The following is a 20,381-nucleotide window of genomic DNA, read 5'->3' as shown; positions in this document are numbered from 1 at the left end:
AATCTGTTTATCCCTGTGTTGCTGAAGTGTAGTTTTCTTTTATTTTCAGTTTTCCTAACCTAAAATGTAAGTTTTATAATCGCTGCAAAGTTTCCTTTCGGAACTATTTTTCGGCGGAGTGCTACGTGACGTCAGGTATGTTGCGCAGCTAAACGATAATTTTCATTCTCACTCGACTGGCATAAGCTTGAAAATGAACGTAAAGCAAAATCAAAGGGACTTTAAGCAAAATAGAGAAAATTATAATTCTAAATCATAGTCCAATACTTGCAATGACACGTGGCGTACCTTTTGGTGAATCTTTTCTTTAGAATATCACAAAGTTGTCTTGTCCGTTGGTCTTCAAACAGAAGTAATCGCACCATTACTGTTAAGAAAACAGTGAATGAAAGAGTGCATTGCTTCAAGATAACAGTAATTCATCAAAATCCAAAGATTTATTTTTGAAAGCGTCACATGTATAACGATCTCGAAGTCCATGAAATTACAGAAATACGAGGAAAGGACAAATAAGACTTTTATTTTTTACGAAGAACCAGAATAGAGTCTGGTATCCTTCGAGTAATGGCACAACAACATAGTGACAATTACATCCACCTTTTTTTCACTACCAGTATGTCACATTGCGGTTCAAATCGATAACTTGAGGCTTTAAACTCAATTCGTTCAAGATTCCATTGCACTAGTAATAGAAAATTTTAATTTAATGATGTTTTGCATTTTACCACTCAAGCTCTGACAAATTCAGCTATATGTAGCATGTTTGACAATGAAAAAGTTGTGATACCAAAATCTCACAGCAAGCTCTCGTTTTACTCGAACGTCAAACTGTCAAAGGAGATGATAGGGATATTTATTGGTTCGGCGGTGAAATGCTACAAATAAGACACTGGGTGAAATCATGGAATGGCAAAGTTGATCAAAGGATTTCAATCTGCACAAGAAGATATGAAACGAGACAAAACTTAAGACACTGATATTCAATATCACCAACATGTCATGAGTAAGCACAAAACGCGTTCAAAGTAGATTCAATCCTTCTCTAACGTTTTAGAGGCGATAAGATTTTCTTTTAAGGTATAAAGAGTAATCAAGGGAACCAAGGTTATAGCAGTAATCAAAAGAATGCAATCCAGGGACAAAGACCGGACATGGCAAACAGACACACACAACAAAGAACACAAAGTAACTAAAATCATACATACAAAGTAACAAAAGCAAATGAGCAACTCGGACTCCACTAAAAACTGGGAGCATGGACCAGGTGCACCGGTAGGGTAAGCGTCCTTTGCTTTTCTAGAAACACCCGCCGAGTTGCTCATGAAAAGTCAAGTCCAGGGTAGACAAACGAGGAAAGGAAAACTATGACCCGTTGAATACATCAGTTTTCATGGTGCTGATGGATACACTATAAGTACTGATTTTTTTATACCTGAAATGTGATATTATTGATCTACATGTTGCAGAAATGTAAAAAAAACAAAAACAAAAACAAACGGAAATGAATAGGCAGTTTATATCTGAGAAATCCGAAAGGAACTTAGAAATTAGAGGACGCAATGTTGGTATGAGAAAAAAAATTGGTTTGATAATGGAAGTACCATTTGTGGCTTGGAATTAGTGTTGGGCACCACGAACAGACAGTATCAAATATCTACTTTTGACTCACCTTAAAATTCAAAATGGTAGAATTTTTCAATGTGACCGCTATTGTATGTTACAGATCGACATATTTTGCACTGAAAATGTTGTTCACATTCTTTTGTGTGGCTTCACATGACTAGAAAAAGACCAAATATTGTAGTAAGTGATTTTTGGGCATGCATAACTAGACCTTACATTCTATGTTTTTTAATTTACAATTCCTGTGTTACTGTAAAAACACCTTACATGTCAACTTGATCAAAATGATTGCATAATATTTACACTGACCCATCAAAGGCTATTTATAGATTTGATATATGATCTGTGCAATGATATGATATTCTTTTTAGCCTACCCAATTTTGGCAGTACTACATGTTATAAATTTTACTGGAATCAGTCTTGATATGGGCACTTCTTGTAAATATTTTGCTATATATAGTTTAACGTTGTGGTGTCCGATCAGTTCTATGTATACTTTTGGTGTCATCAGTCTCCATATGACGGTCTAAATATTATGGCGAATTGAAATATTAATGTGTTACTGTGTTAGATGTTTAAGTATATTGCCGATCTTAAATGACCGATTTATATAATATCTTGGTATATTCTATATGTGAAATAATGTAGATGATCAATATTTCAATCACGACATTGTATGTATTTAATTCTAAAGCTAATACCGATAGGGTACTATACATTGTTTAAAGATTTTTTTCTTTTAAGCAGTATAGAAAACATTTTATTGAAAAAATCGAATCGGGTGATAGTAGTTTTGTGATAGAGTGTGATTTATGTGATTGTCTCAAATGAATCAATACAACTCGTCATTTGCGCTAATCCAAAGCAAATTTTTTAGTGTAACCCAATGCAGAATAAAGACAATCTCCCTTGCTGGAGATTGAACGGTCCCTGAGACAAAGTACTTACTTCCTATAGATGGCGCTTATTATGTTTGTTGGGTATCAATATATATCAAGAACTGCTCTATAACATAATAAAACACTCTTTCGTGAATACGTAATGATTCATATTGTTTGTAAAAGACCATGGGGCTTTTCGTGCAATTCATACTCTTAAAGAAACAGTTAAATATTATTTTTAGACAACTAGGAAGTGTTGATCGAGTGAGACAAGACATACTACTGTATAAACTAAATGGCATGGGTATCAGTAGACAGATGTGGAATCTTTGTATGCTGTATTGCTCAATTGCTACTAAGTTGTTGTTCCACGTCTTAGAAAGCTTTATATTAAGGTTTCTGTTTTCCATGTCTGGTCTTTGTTCCTGAATTACATTCTTTTGAATACCGCTATAACCTTCGTTTCCTCGATTACTCTTCCAAAGGTTTTTTGTATATATATATATATAAAGGTCTGAAAAATTCCCAACGATGTTAGAACTGTCAAATTTGCAATGCAAATTTTTGGTCGTTCCCTCCGTTGGACTCGAACTCGTACCGCTGTGACATCTATGGCAACACCGCCTGCACAAAGTCCAGCGCCCTAGATCACTCAACTAGCTAGGCTATTTATATATCTTCTCTGTATCAATTTGATCCGATGGAGCAGTGTGGCGAATAGTCGTCACATTCTGAGACTTATATATATATAAACGTCTCAGAATTCCTCGAGTCCTTTTTTTTTCAGAGATATACGACCACTAACTACATACCCACGCAAAACATGATCATTTTTTGTGGTATTGCAATTTACATTTACCCCTGGCGGATTTAACGTAACTACACCATATCTAGTCCTTTGTAATTTTAGTTACTGGTGATTTCTAATGCTCGTAGTTTTGATCCTTTTGTCACTTTTTGATTTGTTCTGAGACAGCTTTCAGTGACTTTGAACATTCTTTTTTTCTATATGATTGAATGATTGATTGAGGTTTAACGCCCGAGCAGAAATACTTCAGCTATATTCAGGCGATGAACATGAAAGTATGACAAAATGAACATGAAATGGAGATGACGAAATAAAAAAAGGGATGGGACACTAGGATACTAAGGTCGACAAATTTTGATGACCACAAGATAAAAAGGAGGGATGGGTAGGGTTGGGGAATTTAATCAATCTTTTTTTCTATATGGTGTATATAAACAGTACATTCTTCTTGCTCATCGAATTTATTTTGTTTCAGTGTGCGTATGTTTGTTAGTGTGTATGTGTGTGTGTTTTGTTCGTGAATTCGCTTAGTGTCAATATGTCATATCTATATTCAGTAACCGAAATCGGCAAATTATTTATGTCTTTAAATGCCTTAAAATTAATTGCATGATTCACTTCTGTCAATTGGCAGAAATAACAAAGATTTCAGCACATGAAAATTGGATTAATCGTACAAAATGCTTTATTTATTCTAAGCAAGATCTTTATACTAGCATGAAGACATTTTCCGCTAGCTAATACCAATTTTGACACACACAGTTTCAGGCTGCGATTCAACAATCCAGTATGCCGCTCGTTTGGCGTTGAATCTATCTGCCGTTGTCAATTTTCCTTCCTCTCCTGAATTCAACACTGCAATGTCCCATTTTCGCGAATGCCAAAATAATTATCGGCTTTTGACATCTTCGACTGCCATTTCTGAAAACCTACATGAAATCGGTAAATCTATTGATTTTATGCACTTCAGTCCTTTATAATGAAACATTTACCTTCGGTATTATCTAGTATGGACTTGAATTTTATTCTACAAATATGACAAATGCGTGTATATGTATTTGTCCTAAATCATGATATTTGGATACGTTTTGGAGGTCATTTAAATTTACTTATTCAATACAGGGGATTTGAAGGTGAATTTACCCGAGTTATAAAAATATTTTTAGTATAATTGAATGATATAGTTAAAGGTTAAGCTGAAACATTCGTTGACACAGCCTTAAAGAGAAATATATTTAAAATGCTGACGTTTAATTGATTCCTCGACTGACATTTGCCGACAGTGGAAAAAAACAATCACATGGTATAAATATTCTAACACAGAAAATCCAAAAGAAACCCAAAGAGCAACAGAAAAAAATCTCGCACCAAAATAATTTGCGGGGGGGGGGGGAGAAGTCTTCGTCATTCTGCTGGAATATTTATGGATGTTATTTACCGTAGACAATCGCTGGAGTAGGTCCATTATGCTAGTCAGCGCCCCCTTTATCGGCATTTCTGCAAAAATATCGTTGAGATACTCGTCTCTTACAAAAGCTACTGCCTTATACGGGCATAACATTTGCTATTGTGAGTCCATGCCTCTCACATACATTTAATCTTTAAAGTTAAAATACATGTAACAGCGTTTAGATACATGTAACAGCGTTTTGTTATAGATATTGCTTATTCCAAAGTTGAATTGTCGATTGAGAAATAAATGTAAATTGAAAGCTTAATGGATCATTGAAATAAAATACTGTGTTGATCTTATTTTTTTTTGTAAATAAATTAGTTTTTTAGCCTACAATTTTCAAAAAAATACTTTTAGGGCAGTGTTTAGTCGAAAAAATGCTTTGACATTTGTACTTTCATTTAAGACCTAATTGACTTGCGTAATTTCCATATTATCCAGAATGCATCGGTCATAGGAAAGTTCATTTATAAGGTGAGTTAGATTTGGAGAATACCTTTGTGTTTGTTTTACATATTAAACTTCAGAGGGATTTTCAAATAATTGATTTGCACGATCAATCAGGAAATAAGAAGAAAAAACAATTGTTTTCATATTGTCTCAAAACACCATTTACCATAACGGCAATGACAGTCAAGTAGTTCTTGTTTTTTTGTTTTGTTTCGTGTACTAAGTAGTTGCAACTCTGCGTCGTATTATCTCTGTTTTTAATAGACCAAGGGCTGACGAGAAAGTTTTTTTTCAAATACTCTGACACATTGACATCCTACTTTTACGAGCAACACGGTGGATTGTTCTAGAAAAGCAGAGCATACTTACCCTACCGATGCACCTGGTTCATTCTCCCACTTTCTTTGTATGTTTTATTTTGGTTATCATATGTTCTGTGTTGTGTATGTTTGTTTTCCCTGTCTGGTCTTTGTCACTGGATTGTTTCCCTTGATTGAGCTTTCAAATGTTTTTATTATTGATTTATTTAGCGAAATACGGCAATCTATCCTTTAAAAAAGTTCCAAGAGTCAGAAGAACCATGTGCATATTGAACTACGATATCAGAATTGTTGATGATACTAGTTTTTTTTTGAGCTACTGTTTTATCTCTATCAATTGTCTTTATCCGAAACAGCATCAGTTGCAGACAGTCGATGAACACTAACAAAAGAGTGCATTAATAACATCATCAATTAGGCTTTCGTCATAAATGACGTCATTGAAACTCCACTTTCAATAGTTGTTGTCTACAATCAAGTAAAAGCTGATTAACTTTAGGAGAGATAATGAAAATAATTTATACTCAATTTCGCATCGCTGTTTCAGTGCGACCCAATTTTGAAAGAAAACACATAAACTGATTGTATAAAAAGTCAACGACAGCTCAGTAATAGTTTCCTGTGAAATTTAGTGAAACGTAAGTCATCAGAGCGTCATTCTAAAAAGATACTAAGGGACAAGTGCAGAAACAAAACCAACAAATATCACACACTTAAAAATCCGATAGCCGTGTGACATCCTACTATATCCAAATGGTATGCAAGATTTGATCCAAACATGCTGTAACTTGTTTCAGACAGAAAGGACTAAATTAAAGTCGTATGTAGATGAAAAAAATATTGCTTGTGCGGTTTGGCTTTCCTGAACCACGAATCTTATATTTGATTGTTGAATAAAATTATTATTGCTACTTTGTTTGAGGCTTTTGCTAATAACTACTTTCTGTTCTGTAAATTCAAATAACAAATCTACGGTATTATACTAAATAACTTCCTCATTCGTCTACCCCGGACTTGACTTTTTATGAGCAACTCGGCGGCTGTTTCTAGAAAAGCAGAGGTCGCTTACCCTACCGGTGCATCTGTTCCATGCTCCCAGTTTTTAGTGGAGTCCGAGTTGCTCATTTACTTTTGCTGCTTTCTATGTATGATTTTAGTTAATTTATGTTCTTTGTTGTGAATGTCTGTTTTCAATGTCAGTCTTTGTCCCTGGATAACATTCTTTTGATTACCGCTATAACCTTGGTTCCCTTGATTACTCTTTAACTAAGGAAGAATCAGTCGATTTCGTTATTACCATTACACATACCTCGTGTATTTTACCATCTTTAACTTCCCGTACTACCGTCATCGGAACCCAATTTGCCATTTCCGATTTTTGTGTTTCTCTCATTATTGTATCAGATTCAAAATTTATGGTGTGCTGAAACAATCAAGAATGCAATCAAATTTTACAAACAGTAATGCAATCAGAATACGATGTAACAAAAAAAAATGCAATAAGTCTACTAGAAAAACACAATGCAATGAGGGAAAAGGACACATTGCAATAGAATTAAGTAGAAACATACTAGAATAAAAAAAAAGCAAGGATGGATTAAGACTACGAGGGAATCAAACCATAATACAAAATGAGTAGAAGTGAAAAAATCAGAGCGTGATAAGACTACGATGAAAACAAACCAGTATACAAAAAGACTACGATTACGATGATACAAACCGGAATGCAATAATACTGAAAGGAAACAAACGCGACTGCATTAAGACAACGAGGGAAACAAACCACAATGCAATTAGACTACAAGTAACACACCAGAAAGAATTAAGGCCACGATATATTGCAATGAGGCTACAATGAAACAAACCAGAATGCAATACAACTACGACAACATAAAAGAACAGTAATGAGACTACGACGGGAACAAACAATAAATGCAATAAGACTTCGAAAAACAAATACAATGCAATATAATTAAGTAGAAATATACCAGAATGCATTAATACCACGATGAAAACACTAGGACGCATTAAAACTACGAGGAAAACCAACCATAATGCAACATGACTAGAAGGAAAGGAATCAAAATGTGTTAAGACTACGAGGAAAACAAACCAGAATACAACGAGGAAACCAAACCAGAATACAGCGAGGAAACCAACCAGAACACAATTATACTGAAAGGAAACAAACCGGAATGCATTAAGACAAGGAGATATACAATCTCAATGTAATAAGACTACGAGGGGACGAACCCGAGTACATTAGGACTACGATGAAAATAAACCAGAATACGATAAGTCTATGACTACGATGAAACCAACCATAATGCAATAATACTAAATAGAAATAAACCAGAAGGCATCAAGACTACAAGGGAAACAAACTAGCCAGCTTCGCACTGATTTGTGGTGTTAGGGCTCCCTCGTCGTTCATTAAAGACAAATGGGTGGCCTTAAGCTGACATTTTTATCCCGGTGGCGTTGTTGTCTCTCAGACATATTCACCATACACATTCTCGTTATAGGATGCATTAAGACTATACAAGGGAAAAAAACCATAATGCAATATCACCACACTGGGACGAACCAGAGTGCATTAAGACTAGGAAGAAAATTAACCTGAATACAATAAGACTAAGAGGAAACAAACCAGAATGCATTAAGACTACGAGGAAAACAAACCACACTGCAATAAGTCTACGCGAGAAAAGCAATCAAGAATACAGTAAGACTTTTAGGAAACGCATGTGAATGGTACTATGTACATTAACGCACTCTTTCGATGTAAACGCTAAAATTGCCTCTCGGTTAGCATATACCATTTATGCTTGATTTTCACCCTGCCGCATGTAGAACAATACCTTCATTCCTTTACCCATTGGATCAGTTGTGGTCATCTCAACTCCAGGTTTAAACTCGTAAGTCTTTGAACCCCAGACAGAGCTGTTAAATGCACATGTCCAATTGTCGCCATCACGGGTAAATTCTAAATCGAAAGTGGAGTTTCTAAACTTATCAACGAGCTCTCCGTCGATTCCTAAAATATAATATCTGATTTGTTATCTAATTTCAGGCATTATTACAGTTTGTGTATTACAATTGTAAAGGTGGATTTTAGTTTTTTTTCACGGTTTTGAGGTAAACTTATTTTTTGGTTCTCTCACACCAGCTTTGGCATCTTTGTCGATTGAGCTTCATTACTCAATTTTGTTTCAATGTTATAAAATATAAACAAAAAAAGTACCTTCTTTTTCATTTTATTGCTCTTTGAACATTGTAAAAACACAATAACCATTCATAGAGGTGGATAAAATAAGTAAAGGCGTATAAATAATTCTCTCATCATAGTTGTCCAAAAACTTTACCCTCGACAGGTTTTTGTTTTATTTTTTATTGTTTTTTTTTAAGTTGCAATGATCTTGTCTGATTTTGTCTTCTGTTACCCGTTCCTTTTTCCATCCAAATATAGCTAAATCCCCCCTTTTATCCTATTTTGCGGTATGTTTTCAATTTTTTTTTCCCTTGTCGTATTGAAAGTTGTCGTTTCTAGACCGACTATTTACAGAGAAACGACAACTTGGGAATGGCCTGAAAAATTCCCAACGATGTTAGATCTGCGCCGCAAATTTTACAGTTCTAACATCGTTGGGAATTTTTCAGACCATTATATTTACGAAACCAGCTAAAACGCACATAATCAAGTGTACAGGGTTACATTTTTCCAGATCCAATATAAAGTATACCATGCTATATATATCTGAGACCACACAATAACCTTCAATGACTAATTTAATTTTTCTAAAGGACAATGTGGTCTGAAGATTTATGATAAGAACAAAGTATGTCAAGGTATACTTAAACACATGTTCAACTAAAAATTATACAAACGAAGTCTAATGAGATAAACTTTTGCCTAGACATCTTTCAATCTTTCTGAAAGTCACTTTTGAGAAAACTAAGTGTTATACGGTATTTCATTTTAATTTAAAACAAAAAGTTTTGCAGTCAAATTTATTCTATAAAGAACAATATAAAACAGTTTATTCTTTCCACTTTTCTAATTACTCACATTTCGAATGATTAATATGACACACTGAATAAATTTGACAAAGTTGACAAGAAATACTATTAACTACACTACCATAAAATGTGTAATTATCATTTTTTGTTCAATTTGAGAAAATTCGTATTTTACCTTTCAGGCAGATTCAAAAGGTAAAATTAACCCACCCCTTACGAAATTTATTTTAAATTTTACATTTGTTATGGTAAATATTGCAAAAATATTCAGAAGACAATATAGATCAATGAAAAATCAAGCAAATTAGTTATTTGTATTATAAACACAAGACAGTATTTAGATTTATACATATTCTTGAGTAAAAATGGGGCTCTTGGTTACCCACCACCCGGGAATCACCCACTTCTGTAAATCTGTGGATTCACCATTCCTCAACCAGTTGCATACGGTTACTAAATAAAGAAAGTCAAATTCATTGGAAATCCCTCATTTCAGTAAATACACTGTGAGTGAATATGTTTGTGAATCATTTAAATGTGTGTTATCGATACTGTACGAGTTATTTAAAACCTTCAATATTAAAATATTGGTAAATCATTTAAAACTACCATTTGGCAAAACATCATAGTAAGCAAAGCAAGACATATTTAAAACTGACATAAACCTGAAGAAGTATATATTTTTTTCGAAATCAAATGACAGTGCGCTGTTTTGTCTTACCGGAAGCTTTACAGAAATTATCATAATTAGTAGAAGTTGTCATATCTCCCTTCCATTTTCCAATGAATGCTGCCATTTTTGATACTTTTCCTTGCTTTATTTGTCCTCTAGACAACCCCACTTAGAATAAGTTTTAGGTATGAATTTAAAGGCACTTATTAGTAAGATAGCAGGCTATCGATTTTTGAGCATTTAATGTACCGGAATATACATGTGGTATGGCTAAATTATATATCGATGCAAAACGTATTTCAAGATCTATCGAAATAGCGATGTCGTACATATAGATTGTGGTCACGTCTCTAACAAATTGGGGTCAGAGGTCAATCATGAAAAAATGTATCATATTTGTATGGCTTACTTCCCTTTGCTGGTGCCAAACTTTTTTACACTAGATCCTCTCAATTTCCCCCTTACAAAAATCAATATCTATTTTTAAGTAAACTAGTAAATAGTGCTGTCCGGAGCAGTTTTTGGTAAACATGCCCAAAATTTTCAAATTTTAGCAGCCCGATTCACGATCGGTTATTGCACAGAGAGCTTACTCCGACTATCAAATATATGCAGCCCAACTAGTATATATAACATGGATATATACTAGTGGGGCTGCATATTAGATAGTGGGGGCAAGCCCCTGTAATTACTGCATGTATAAGCGGCAGAGAATTTTTGAATTGCCTTGTTTCTTTGTTTATAGATTTCATAATGAGTGTGGTGGACGTTTTTCAACAAACGGTCGGCATTCCAATGGGAACAACTTGTGCTCCTTCACTCTTATGAGGATGACTTTAAAACTGATCTGATCCAAAAGAAAGAATATCGTTTGGCTAGATCCTTTAATCTCGGTTTCCGCTATATAGATGACGTATTATCTTAAACAATCCTAATTTCGGGGCTTTGATACATCGCATCTACCCCAAAGAACTTGAGATAAAAGATATGACAGACACTCTGAAGTCAGCCTCATATCTTGACCTACACTTTGAGATCGACGGTAAAGGAAAACTATTGACCAAGTGATGACTTTTCATTCATAATTGTCAACTTTCTTTCATCTTTGGCAACATTCCTTCAGCACCGGCGTATGGAGTGTTCATATTACAACTCATACGTTATGCCAGAGCTTGCCGAAACTACGCAGACTTTTTGTATAACTCTAACAAAAAGGGTTATTTTGCTACAATATTGAATTCATCACTACAGTAGTTTGATGGTCGACATCATGAACTCCTGCACCATGAAAACTGATTTATTCAACGGGTCATAGTTTTCCTTTCCTCGTTTGTCTACCCCGGACTTAACTTTTTATGAGCAACTCGGCTTGTGTTTCTGAAAAAGCAGAGTACGCGTACCCTACCGCTGCACCTGGTCCATGCTCCCAGTTTTAGTGGAGTCCGAGCTGCTCATTTGCTTTTGTTATTTTGTATGTATGATATTAGTTACTTTATGTTCTTTGTTGTGTATGTCTGTTTTCCATGTCAGTCTTTGTGCCTGGATTACATTCTTTTGATTACCGCTATAACCTTAGTTCCCTTGATTACTCTTTGAAACATACTTAGATCATTAACAATATTTTTCATGTTTTCAGAATCGATATTGACTTTTTATCAGCCAGTACTTGTAAAGGTAAACAGGGTGCTTTAGAAAACGCAAAATTTTACAAGCTGTGACTACAATACGTTTGTACAAAAATTTTAATTTTAAAGTAGAATAATTTTCCTAAAATATGATACCAAATTTAGCCGTATTATATTTCGGTGCATTAAACGGTATTTGAAGACTTTTTAAACCTCTGCTATCCTACTATATGTTGTGTAATTTTATGTCTGAGCCATTTAAACGAGCCTGTTAATCCTATCAATTGATTTTTAAGTCGACATAGAAGAGTTCCATTTACTAACATTGTGTGTTATTGAATGTATTTTGGATTAATAATAACGTAGACACAAAAGGACTCGAATTTGGTTGGGATATATATGTTTCAAAATTGTGTATGTGTGTATGAAGGGGTTTTAATCTGGAGTTTTTCAAATCTCGATCCGACTTGAAAAAAAAAATGTTATATTAATTTGTTTTAAATGTCGCATATGATTGCAAGTTAGCATTATTTCCTTATAAAGTAAGGTAAAGTAAATACGCAATTTCAAAGTGTTATTGTAAGAATATTGGTAAATATTGGCCCGAGCAGATATTATATTGGATGAGCGTGCTAGTGCAATATGATAGTCATGGTCTATATTCACCAAGATTCATGCAACCCTCTCATTATAAAGTAATACATTTTCAAGTGTTCCTGAATAATTATTTTTTTAGCTGAAGTGTGGTTTACATACTGTTCTTATATTGCACTAGATCCAATATAGTGATATCAGTGAAGTTTTCCTTCGATGGTGTTTATTTTCAATAAATATGATTCAAATTGTTTTTAATAAACATTCATTATTTGAACTGAAAAATTAAAGAACATTGACATTTATGTTCCATGTACAGTTATTCAATACGGGTCCGATACGAGTCGTTCAAATTCGATGAAATTAGATACCAGTCATTTGCATACTCTCTAAAAGTCCCCTTTTGTACAATATACAATTGTTTACCTTTTTACCTGATCTTCACTTCGCTTATGACTATGACAACTATTTACATCTAGTTGAAACAGACCAATTCCAATTTCAATTCAAGTCTAGGTAGGCTTAGGAGTAATTTAAATAGCTCTCTCGGTAAAAATCTGCCCAACATTATTAAAATGTGCCCTATTTAACTACCAAAGAACACCTATGTGATCTTTTGGACACTGTCTTTGAAGTTTTAATAGCGTCAATTATGTTGGAAGATGGCAAATTTTAAGGTTTGGATCATCATAATCAAAAGCTATTCAAGCATAAGCGTAAACTGTTAACTGTCTATCAATGAAGTTGAATTTTCCAAATAAAGCGCCAATTTAAGACTAATTAACGATACCAAGATTCGACCTGCAATCAAGGAAACATATTCCAAAGATCAAGACCAGATAGGTAAACAAACACACACAACAAAAACACGAAATAACCAAAATAACACGTACAAAGAAACAAAGGAACAAAAGCAATTGTACAACTCGGACACAACCAAAAGCTGGTTACATGAACCAGGTACATCGACAGGGGAACTGTCCTCTGCTTTCCTGAAAACACACGCCGTTAAGTTGCTTATAAAATGTTAATTCCGGGGTAGACGAAGAAGAAGAGAAAACTATGACACGGTGAACAAATCGGTTCTCATGATGCAGATGGATACACCGTAACGATCCACAACTTCACGATGACGACCATAAAGCTTTTGTAGTGATGAGTTCAATTCTGTAGCAACATAACCTTGTTCCAGAAGCATAATTGTAATAAGTCGAGCACGGGTGACAGTAATTCCTTATAGGAGTATTTTCATATCACGACTCAGATTAATTTTTTTCTAGGGCTGATCATTATGGAAGTTTCTTCCTTTCTATTGTAGGTTAGTTTTCACGATATTGTCTTAAACACAACAAAAAAAGTCACTTCTCGTCTTTTAAGAACAGTAACCTTAATAAGCTGTCGTCGAACAACAATAACTACATTAAGACTTTTGTACAGCTCTCCAAACTGGAGAAAGAATGGCATCTTTATTTTCTCTTTCTTCGTTGTTTTGAGATTAATCTTGAAATAAGTGGCTTTACCTCTATGTTATATATGTACAAACAGTGGCTTTTTTATAAACATGAAAAAATAATAATGAAAAAAAAATGAATAAAATTAACTTTTGTTCATATTACCTTACGGAACAACCATACATGTTTTCATCGAACTCTGGCAAGTAGTGTCAGAGTAGATAGTTCTGAAAAAAGATGTTAACGGACCACGGCGACAACGGCGGACGCTATGTATCGGCAATAGTTCACATGAGCTTTTTGACTCGTTGTGCCTAAAAGTTGTAGTATTTAATAATTCGCTTCATATGAACATAGAACATGTATTCTGCTTCAAAGTGTTCGTCACCAATGGATTGAGGAATATTTTAAATCCATGTAAGCAACAAGGGGACGCATTCAAACTTAGTCCTACGAGCTTTAAGTAGTTGCTTAAATGTCTTAATTGCTAAGATAAATCAGAATGCATTGACATAGATAATTCTCATGAAGAATGTAGTATTACAGTTTTTGCCAATTAACAACGTAATTCTTTGCCCGAACCAGCACTGTTAAAAATTGATATGCACAAGCAAAATTTTGCATACAGATAATTAGACTAAATTTCGTCATAAATGACGTCATTGATACTCCACCTTCTAGGTTGTCGTCAAATTTAAATAGAAATTTATTTTAAAAAAATGATGATATTAATTGTCAAAAGAGTATGAGTGGGACCAGACTTCAAGACGTAGGTATATTCTAAAAATAAATACAATGTCCATGCAACAACAAACCAAACTAAAACGAATTAAGTATTAAAGTGTAAATACAGTCAATTTTAAGTCGGTTCCAATTCGGTTTTATATTTGAAAGCTTGATTGAAAACTATACCTTTAACGCTTTATTAAAATGCAAACTTGTAGTGATAATCACTGACTTCAACAAGAACATCGACCATACATAAATAATTTAACAAAACCAAAATGAGACTCAATATGTACTAGTGGATTCCATCCATGAAGGTCCTGGCATATAAAAAATGCAGTAGTAAGATTCAGCTATTAGAATGACCCGAACGCGCTGTAATATTTTTTTTTCGAGTAAGCAGTCATTTGATAAAAGGTCGTAATGTATAATGTCATAACTGACGATGTTTTGTAAAGTCGACCATAGATTATTTTGATTAAGTGTTTCAAGAACGTCGTGTTTACAAAACTTGATTTAATTTGATTTGTATTAAGCCCAATGATTGGTTGGTTCACTTTGACCAATATAGATTATTTTATTTTAACTATTATAGTACAGTGAGGTCATTAACATCGAATCAATAAAAAAACTAAATAACGTTTTGGAAACTTATGCCTGCATAACCAACTTTTCTGCTTGTTCATGAATGCTTTGTTTCGCGGTTCATGATCGTAAATTGTCCTGTTTATAATAGCGTGTGATACTTGAAGACTGCCGCTTGACAGTGCTGGTAAAATACCTTGAGTTCTTTACACATTGGATCAGTTGTCTTTACCTCAACTCCAGATGTAAACTCGTATATCTTTGAATCCATGACAGAGTCACATGTCCTAAAATGGATCGAAAAATGGAGTTTCTGAATTTCTCAATGAGTTCCCCGATGATTCCTAAAAAATAAGATACACGTTTGCATGTATCCTTATGTTTAATTCTTTCTGATGTATATTTCATTTGTATGGTTTAAAATACAATAAATATATAGTCTGATAACATTTCCTTTCTTTGTGTTAATTGCCGTCTCAATTCTTTGTTTGACGTTTGAATATTTCAGAATGCTTGAATTTCTTCAGTATCTTATTCCGTATCTGATACCCTGTGTGATAAATAGTGAGACAAAACTTTTCTAACAAATCAACTGAGATCTGGAGCTAGGATTTTTATAAGTGCTGTTTTATTCTAAGATTGTAAGATTTCGTATATAATATTTGATGTTGACCTCTTTTGGATAAAGTTTTATCATTTGTGATCGTGTATATTGCTTTTGCTTTGTTTTAAATCTATGTAGAATTGATTTATAAGATTGAAGGCTACAAGTTGACATGTATCTTTATAATATGTAAGAGTAATCAAGGCAACCAATATTATAGCGATAATCAAAAGAATGTAATCCAGGGACATAGACCAAACATTGAAAACAGACATGTACAACAAAGAACATAAAGTAACTAAAATGATACATACAAAGTAACAAAAGCAAATAAGCAACTCGGACTCCACTAAAAAACTGGGAGCATGGACCAGGTGTGTATGATTTTAGTTACTTAATGTTCTTTGTTGTGTATGTCTGTTTTCCATGTCTGGTCTTTGTCCCTGGATTACATTCTTTTGATTACCGCTGTAATCTTGGTTCCCTTGATTATTCTTTCAATTACTATAGTCCACTACTAGAGTTGTATTGACAGTTGCTTACGTGGAAATTATAATGAAACTCTGTTTCCGGTTATGTATTAGTGTCGATTCCAATTTATTTTCGATAACAAATCGGTTTTATATGATATTCTATCGATTCCATGTTCACAAGAGTAAAATATGAAAATTTGATCTCGCCATAAGTATTTTGCTTTCAAGAAATTACCTGATAAAATATTTTCTACGGAGGTGCACGCTTACTTCCAAGGCTTGTTATAAACTTATTTATGCACTGGCAGTCAATCTAATCATGGAAATATTACTATAGGCAGTACTTTAATTTGTTAGGCGGAGATATCAATTAAAAATGTACTTAAAATTATTTTAAAACACGTGAAAGTAAATTGTAATTAACATGTAGTAGTGATGTATTCGGGTATCTCATTGACTTGATTGGTAGGTCTTTCCGGGTCATCCCCTATACGTGAACAGGTATTCAGTGTCCTTGTGTAGTAGAACACTTGACCTATTTGATAAGTTGTAAAAACAATATGTCCGAATTATATCTGAAAATTGTCTAAACGAATTTTGACATGCATGCTATGTATAGTAACTTATAAATATTCATTTTTAAACCAAAAACTTTTTCAAGATACGATAACTGGCGGGAAAATGTTCGATAGAAAGTAATGGAAATTTTAGTTATTTGAATATTACGAGTTAAAAAGTCGGTTACCCCCAATTTTCTTCATAATGTATTAAAGAAGTGCTGTTTACATAATTTTTAAAGAAATTCTATGGACGAGTTTTTATTTTTTTTATTTTTGTGAAATTGAGAAAATGTACAATTCAGTGATATAAAATCATATAAAAATGCCTATTTTAAGGCTCAAATATCTCATAATAATTTGTTGACAATGTTTTTAAATGTACAATTATAATTTGTTCATTCTAGGTAATTTTTAAGAAAAACTGTAGGGGTACAGTGCCAAGTTGAAGATTCATATGAACTTTATTTAAGAGATTACATAGTAAGGGCATGATAACCTTATAAAATAATGACTAATGTTATGAAACAAATACTTTGCCGAATGTCATACATGTCGTCTATAATGTTCTTTCCTCTTTTCAATATTGATAGGAATGAAGCATTTGGCTCATATCATCATAAAATAATAAGCAGTCAGCAAGTTGAGTATATTATGGAATAAGTTTTAAGTCAGTCAAATAACAGCATTTCTGACAGATAGATGAACAAGAATGGCAAAATATATTTGTAAAAAGCAAATGTAGCTACAGCATCTGTCAGCAACTTATTTTGGCTCGGAATTCTAGTGCAGTGAAACAGAAGTTTCTCTTTCTAACTATATTGAAACAACTGACGATTTTATCTTGACCTTTAATTTCAAAGGAGAGTTTAACTTTTTGTGACCCTTTAATGTTTTCATGCTAAGTATAAATACTGTAAGATTATTCTCTCAAGTTAATACTTTTTTTTATTTTCTTTCTCTATAAAAGAACGAACCAATATGTAAAACTTAAGTAAACTTAATTTCATATGATTCACTTAAGCTTCTTACCTTTAAATACTTCATTAGTTCTCGTCAGAACTAATTTGATACATACTGTTTGTTAGATTTAAGATACAAAAGACTCCATGCCCGAAATAATGAAGCTCAGTCAAAATAAAGAAAAAAAACTTTCTTTATCAATGTAAAAGGCAGAAAAGATGGAATACTCCAGTAAGGTAAATGCAGAAAAAAAAACATATTTTTCAAATTTTGCCAGTAAAATTAATTTTAATTGAAACTTCACAGAATTCATCGTAATAAAAAGTCATATCTCCTTCCCATTTTTAAATGTCTTATTGATCGTATGCCTTCAATTCTCCACACGGTCCTACTCAAATTAAACTTTTCTTTGATAAAAGGCATTTACATTGTATGTCAAACAGCACTTTTTCCCCCTTTCAAATCCTATATTAGACAAAGGTAAGTCCAATATACCGACCTCGTACTTGAAAAAGATCAATATTGATACAATTTTAATGCTTCACATTGAAACGAAAAAAAGTATCATATGGTTTTCAATGGTCTTTTTCATGCCTAAGGGACATTAATATATTGAAAAACATCGATAAACAAAATAATCATAACTTTATTTACACATAGAGTTATCTATAAATACAAATAAGAAAGATGTGTTTTTAAAGTGTTTTCATACATCCTAACAAATAACCTTGAACATATTTCGTTTGTTAAGATTAAAGAAATTCGACATGAAACGGACAACAAGAAAACTAAGCATATAACAGCAGTTATAAAAAAATCATTCATTCAAAATTGTCAACTTTCCTTTCATTTGTGGCAACATCCCTTCAGCACCTCCGTATCAAATCACAACTTTTACGTTATACCAGAGGTTGCCGAAACTACGCAGACTTCTTGTATCGCGCTAGATTTCTAACAAATAGGCATCTGGAACAGGGTTATGTTGCTAAAAGATTGAAGTCATCACTACAGAAGTTTTATAGTCGTCATCATGAACTCGTAGATCGTTACGGTGTATCCATCTGCACCATGAAAACTGATTTATTCAACGTGTCATAGTTTTCCTTTCCTCTTTCGTCTACCCCGGACTTGACTTTCTATGAGCAACTCGGTGGGTGTTTCTAGAAAAGCAGAGGACGCTTACCCTACCGGTGCACATGGTCCATGCTCCAAGTTTTTAGTGGAGTCCGAGTCGCTCATTTGCTTTTGTTACTTTGGATGTATGATTTTAGGTACTTCATGTTCTTTGTTGTGTGTATCTGTTTTCCATGTCTGGTCTTTGTCCCTGGATTACATTCTTTTGATTACCGCTATAACCTTGGTTCCTTTTATTATTATTACGATGATGAATGGAAAGAGAATTCATCCAATGCTTCATTCGTTATGTCAGAGCTTGCTGAAACTGCGTGGACTTTTTGTATCGCACTGGACTTCTAACAATTAAATTTCCATGGTTATACTAGATTATACTATTTATTTATCAGCCCTCGAGAGCTATAATCACATTGACCGTTTGGCCCGGTAACTATTAGGTCTTTTTATTTGATGAATTATGATATTAACTTCATCCAAGTGCATTCATTGCTTGCAGTGGGTAAGTATTCGTTTAAACTGGGACAGGAAGATGAAGAGCAGTAGTCATTTGTTATTCATTGACTAAAATACATTTGAAAAAGCATCAAAATTTTAATGTACACATGTTCGTCGAGTTGTTTTGATGCTTTTATACTAAGATTCAACACCATCTGATTTTTTCTCTAAATGTCCAACTTATTTTTACATTGAAATGGGATAAGGATTTACTTCGTTTGAAAATCACAAAGTTCCTTGATATAAATTCGTAAATAAAATATGTAGATTAGAAACCCTTTATTTTCTATGTCAATTTGTGATTAATCGATTTTCTTTCAATTTCACAAAATATAAAAGATTTCCATTTGCAGACTTTTCACAGCGTAATTTTTTTTGGAAATTCTGTGGTACCTTTCTATGCAATCCACTGTAAAAAGGACATATCAAATTCTAAGTATTAACAACGAAACCACATCCCACGGGATCTAGTACAATTTATCAATGTTTGTTCGACCAAAATGTCAAATTAAAACAAAATGTCGGATTTTCTATGAAAGATTTTGTTCCTTCTTAAGTTTGCAAGAGCAGAACATTCGCACCCACCGAAGCACCTGATGTCACTTCCTGTTTTTAGGGCGTTTATATTGCAAGTGCTTTCTTTCATAAAGTAGTTTTTTTCTGTGTGTTATTTGATTTCCTCCTCTTAATTTTTTAAATGTTATTGTATGTTATTCGGTTACCTACATGCTCTATGTAGATCGTCTATGTTTCCTTTTTCATGTCTGTCAAGATTCAACTTATTGTTTATAAATTTGTAGCTAAATAACTCTGCAAAATATTAATGTATATATATAAGAGCATCGAATGCTCTATGAGTTTCTTTCTTTTTGTGGCTAGTATGTAGTATCTTCTGTTTGATATTCTATATTCTTTTTTTCAGCACTATTTGATGTTAATCTGGG

At 33.4% G+C, this 20,381-nt stretch overlaps 1 protein-coding gene across 1 annotated transcript; it reads right to left on the bottom strand.

The window, feature by feature from the left end:
• Positions 1–5,723: 5,723 nt before the first annotated feature.
• On the bottom strand, positions 5,724–10,459 carry LOC148609331 (gastrotropin-like). The gene is made up of 4 exons (XM_088540885.1): positions 10,279–10,459; positions 8,399–8,574; positions 6,847–6,960; positions 5,724–6,005 (listed from the first exon to the last, which is right to left on the bottom strand). Exons 1-4 carry the CDS (start codon positions 10,352–10,354, stop codon positions 5,952–5,954), a joined length of 420 nt encoding a protein of 139 aa, XP_088397011.1. The 5' UTR covers positions 10,355–10,459; the 3' UTR covers positions 5,724–5,951.
• Positions 10,460–20,381: the final 9,922 nt, after the last annotated feature.

Source organism: Perna viridis, chromosome 8 (genome assembly GCF_037379345.1).
Source record: "Perna viridis isolate PV_CMFRI_1.1 ecotype Kerala chromosome 8, ASM3737934v1, whole genome shotgun sequence".
NCBI lineage: Eukaryota > Metazoa > Mollusca > Bivalvia > Mytilida > Mytilidae > Perna > Perna viridis.
Note: the sequence above shows the minus strand (reverse complement) of the source record. Positions and strands in the feature narration are given on the sequence as shown.

Coding starts and splice junctions, on each gene's coding strand:
- LOC148609331 (XM_088540885.1), bottom strand. CDS start 10,354: ATGGCAGCATTCATTGGAAAATGGAAGGGAGATATGACAACTTCTACT. Junction 8,575..10,278: donor TAATTTCTGTAAAGCTTCCG/GTAAGACAAAAC, acceptor ATTATATTTTAG/GAATCGACGGAGAGCTCGTT. Junction 6,006..6,846: donor AAGATGGTAAAATACACGAG/GTATGTGTAATG, acceptor ACTTGATTGTAG/ACAACAACTATTGAAAGTGG.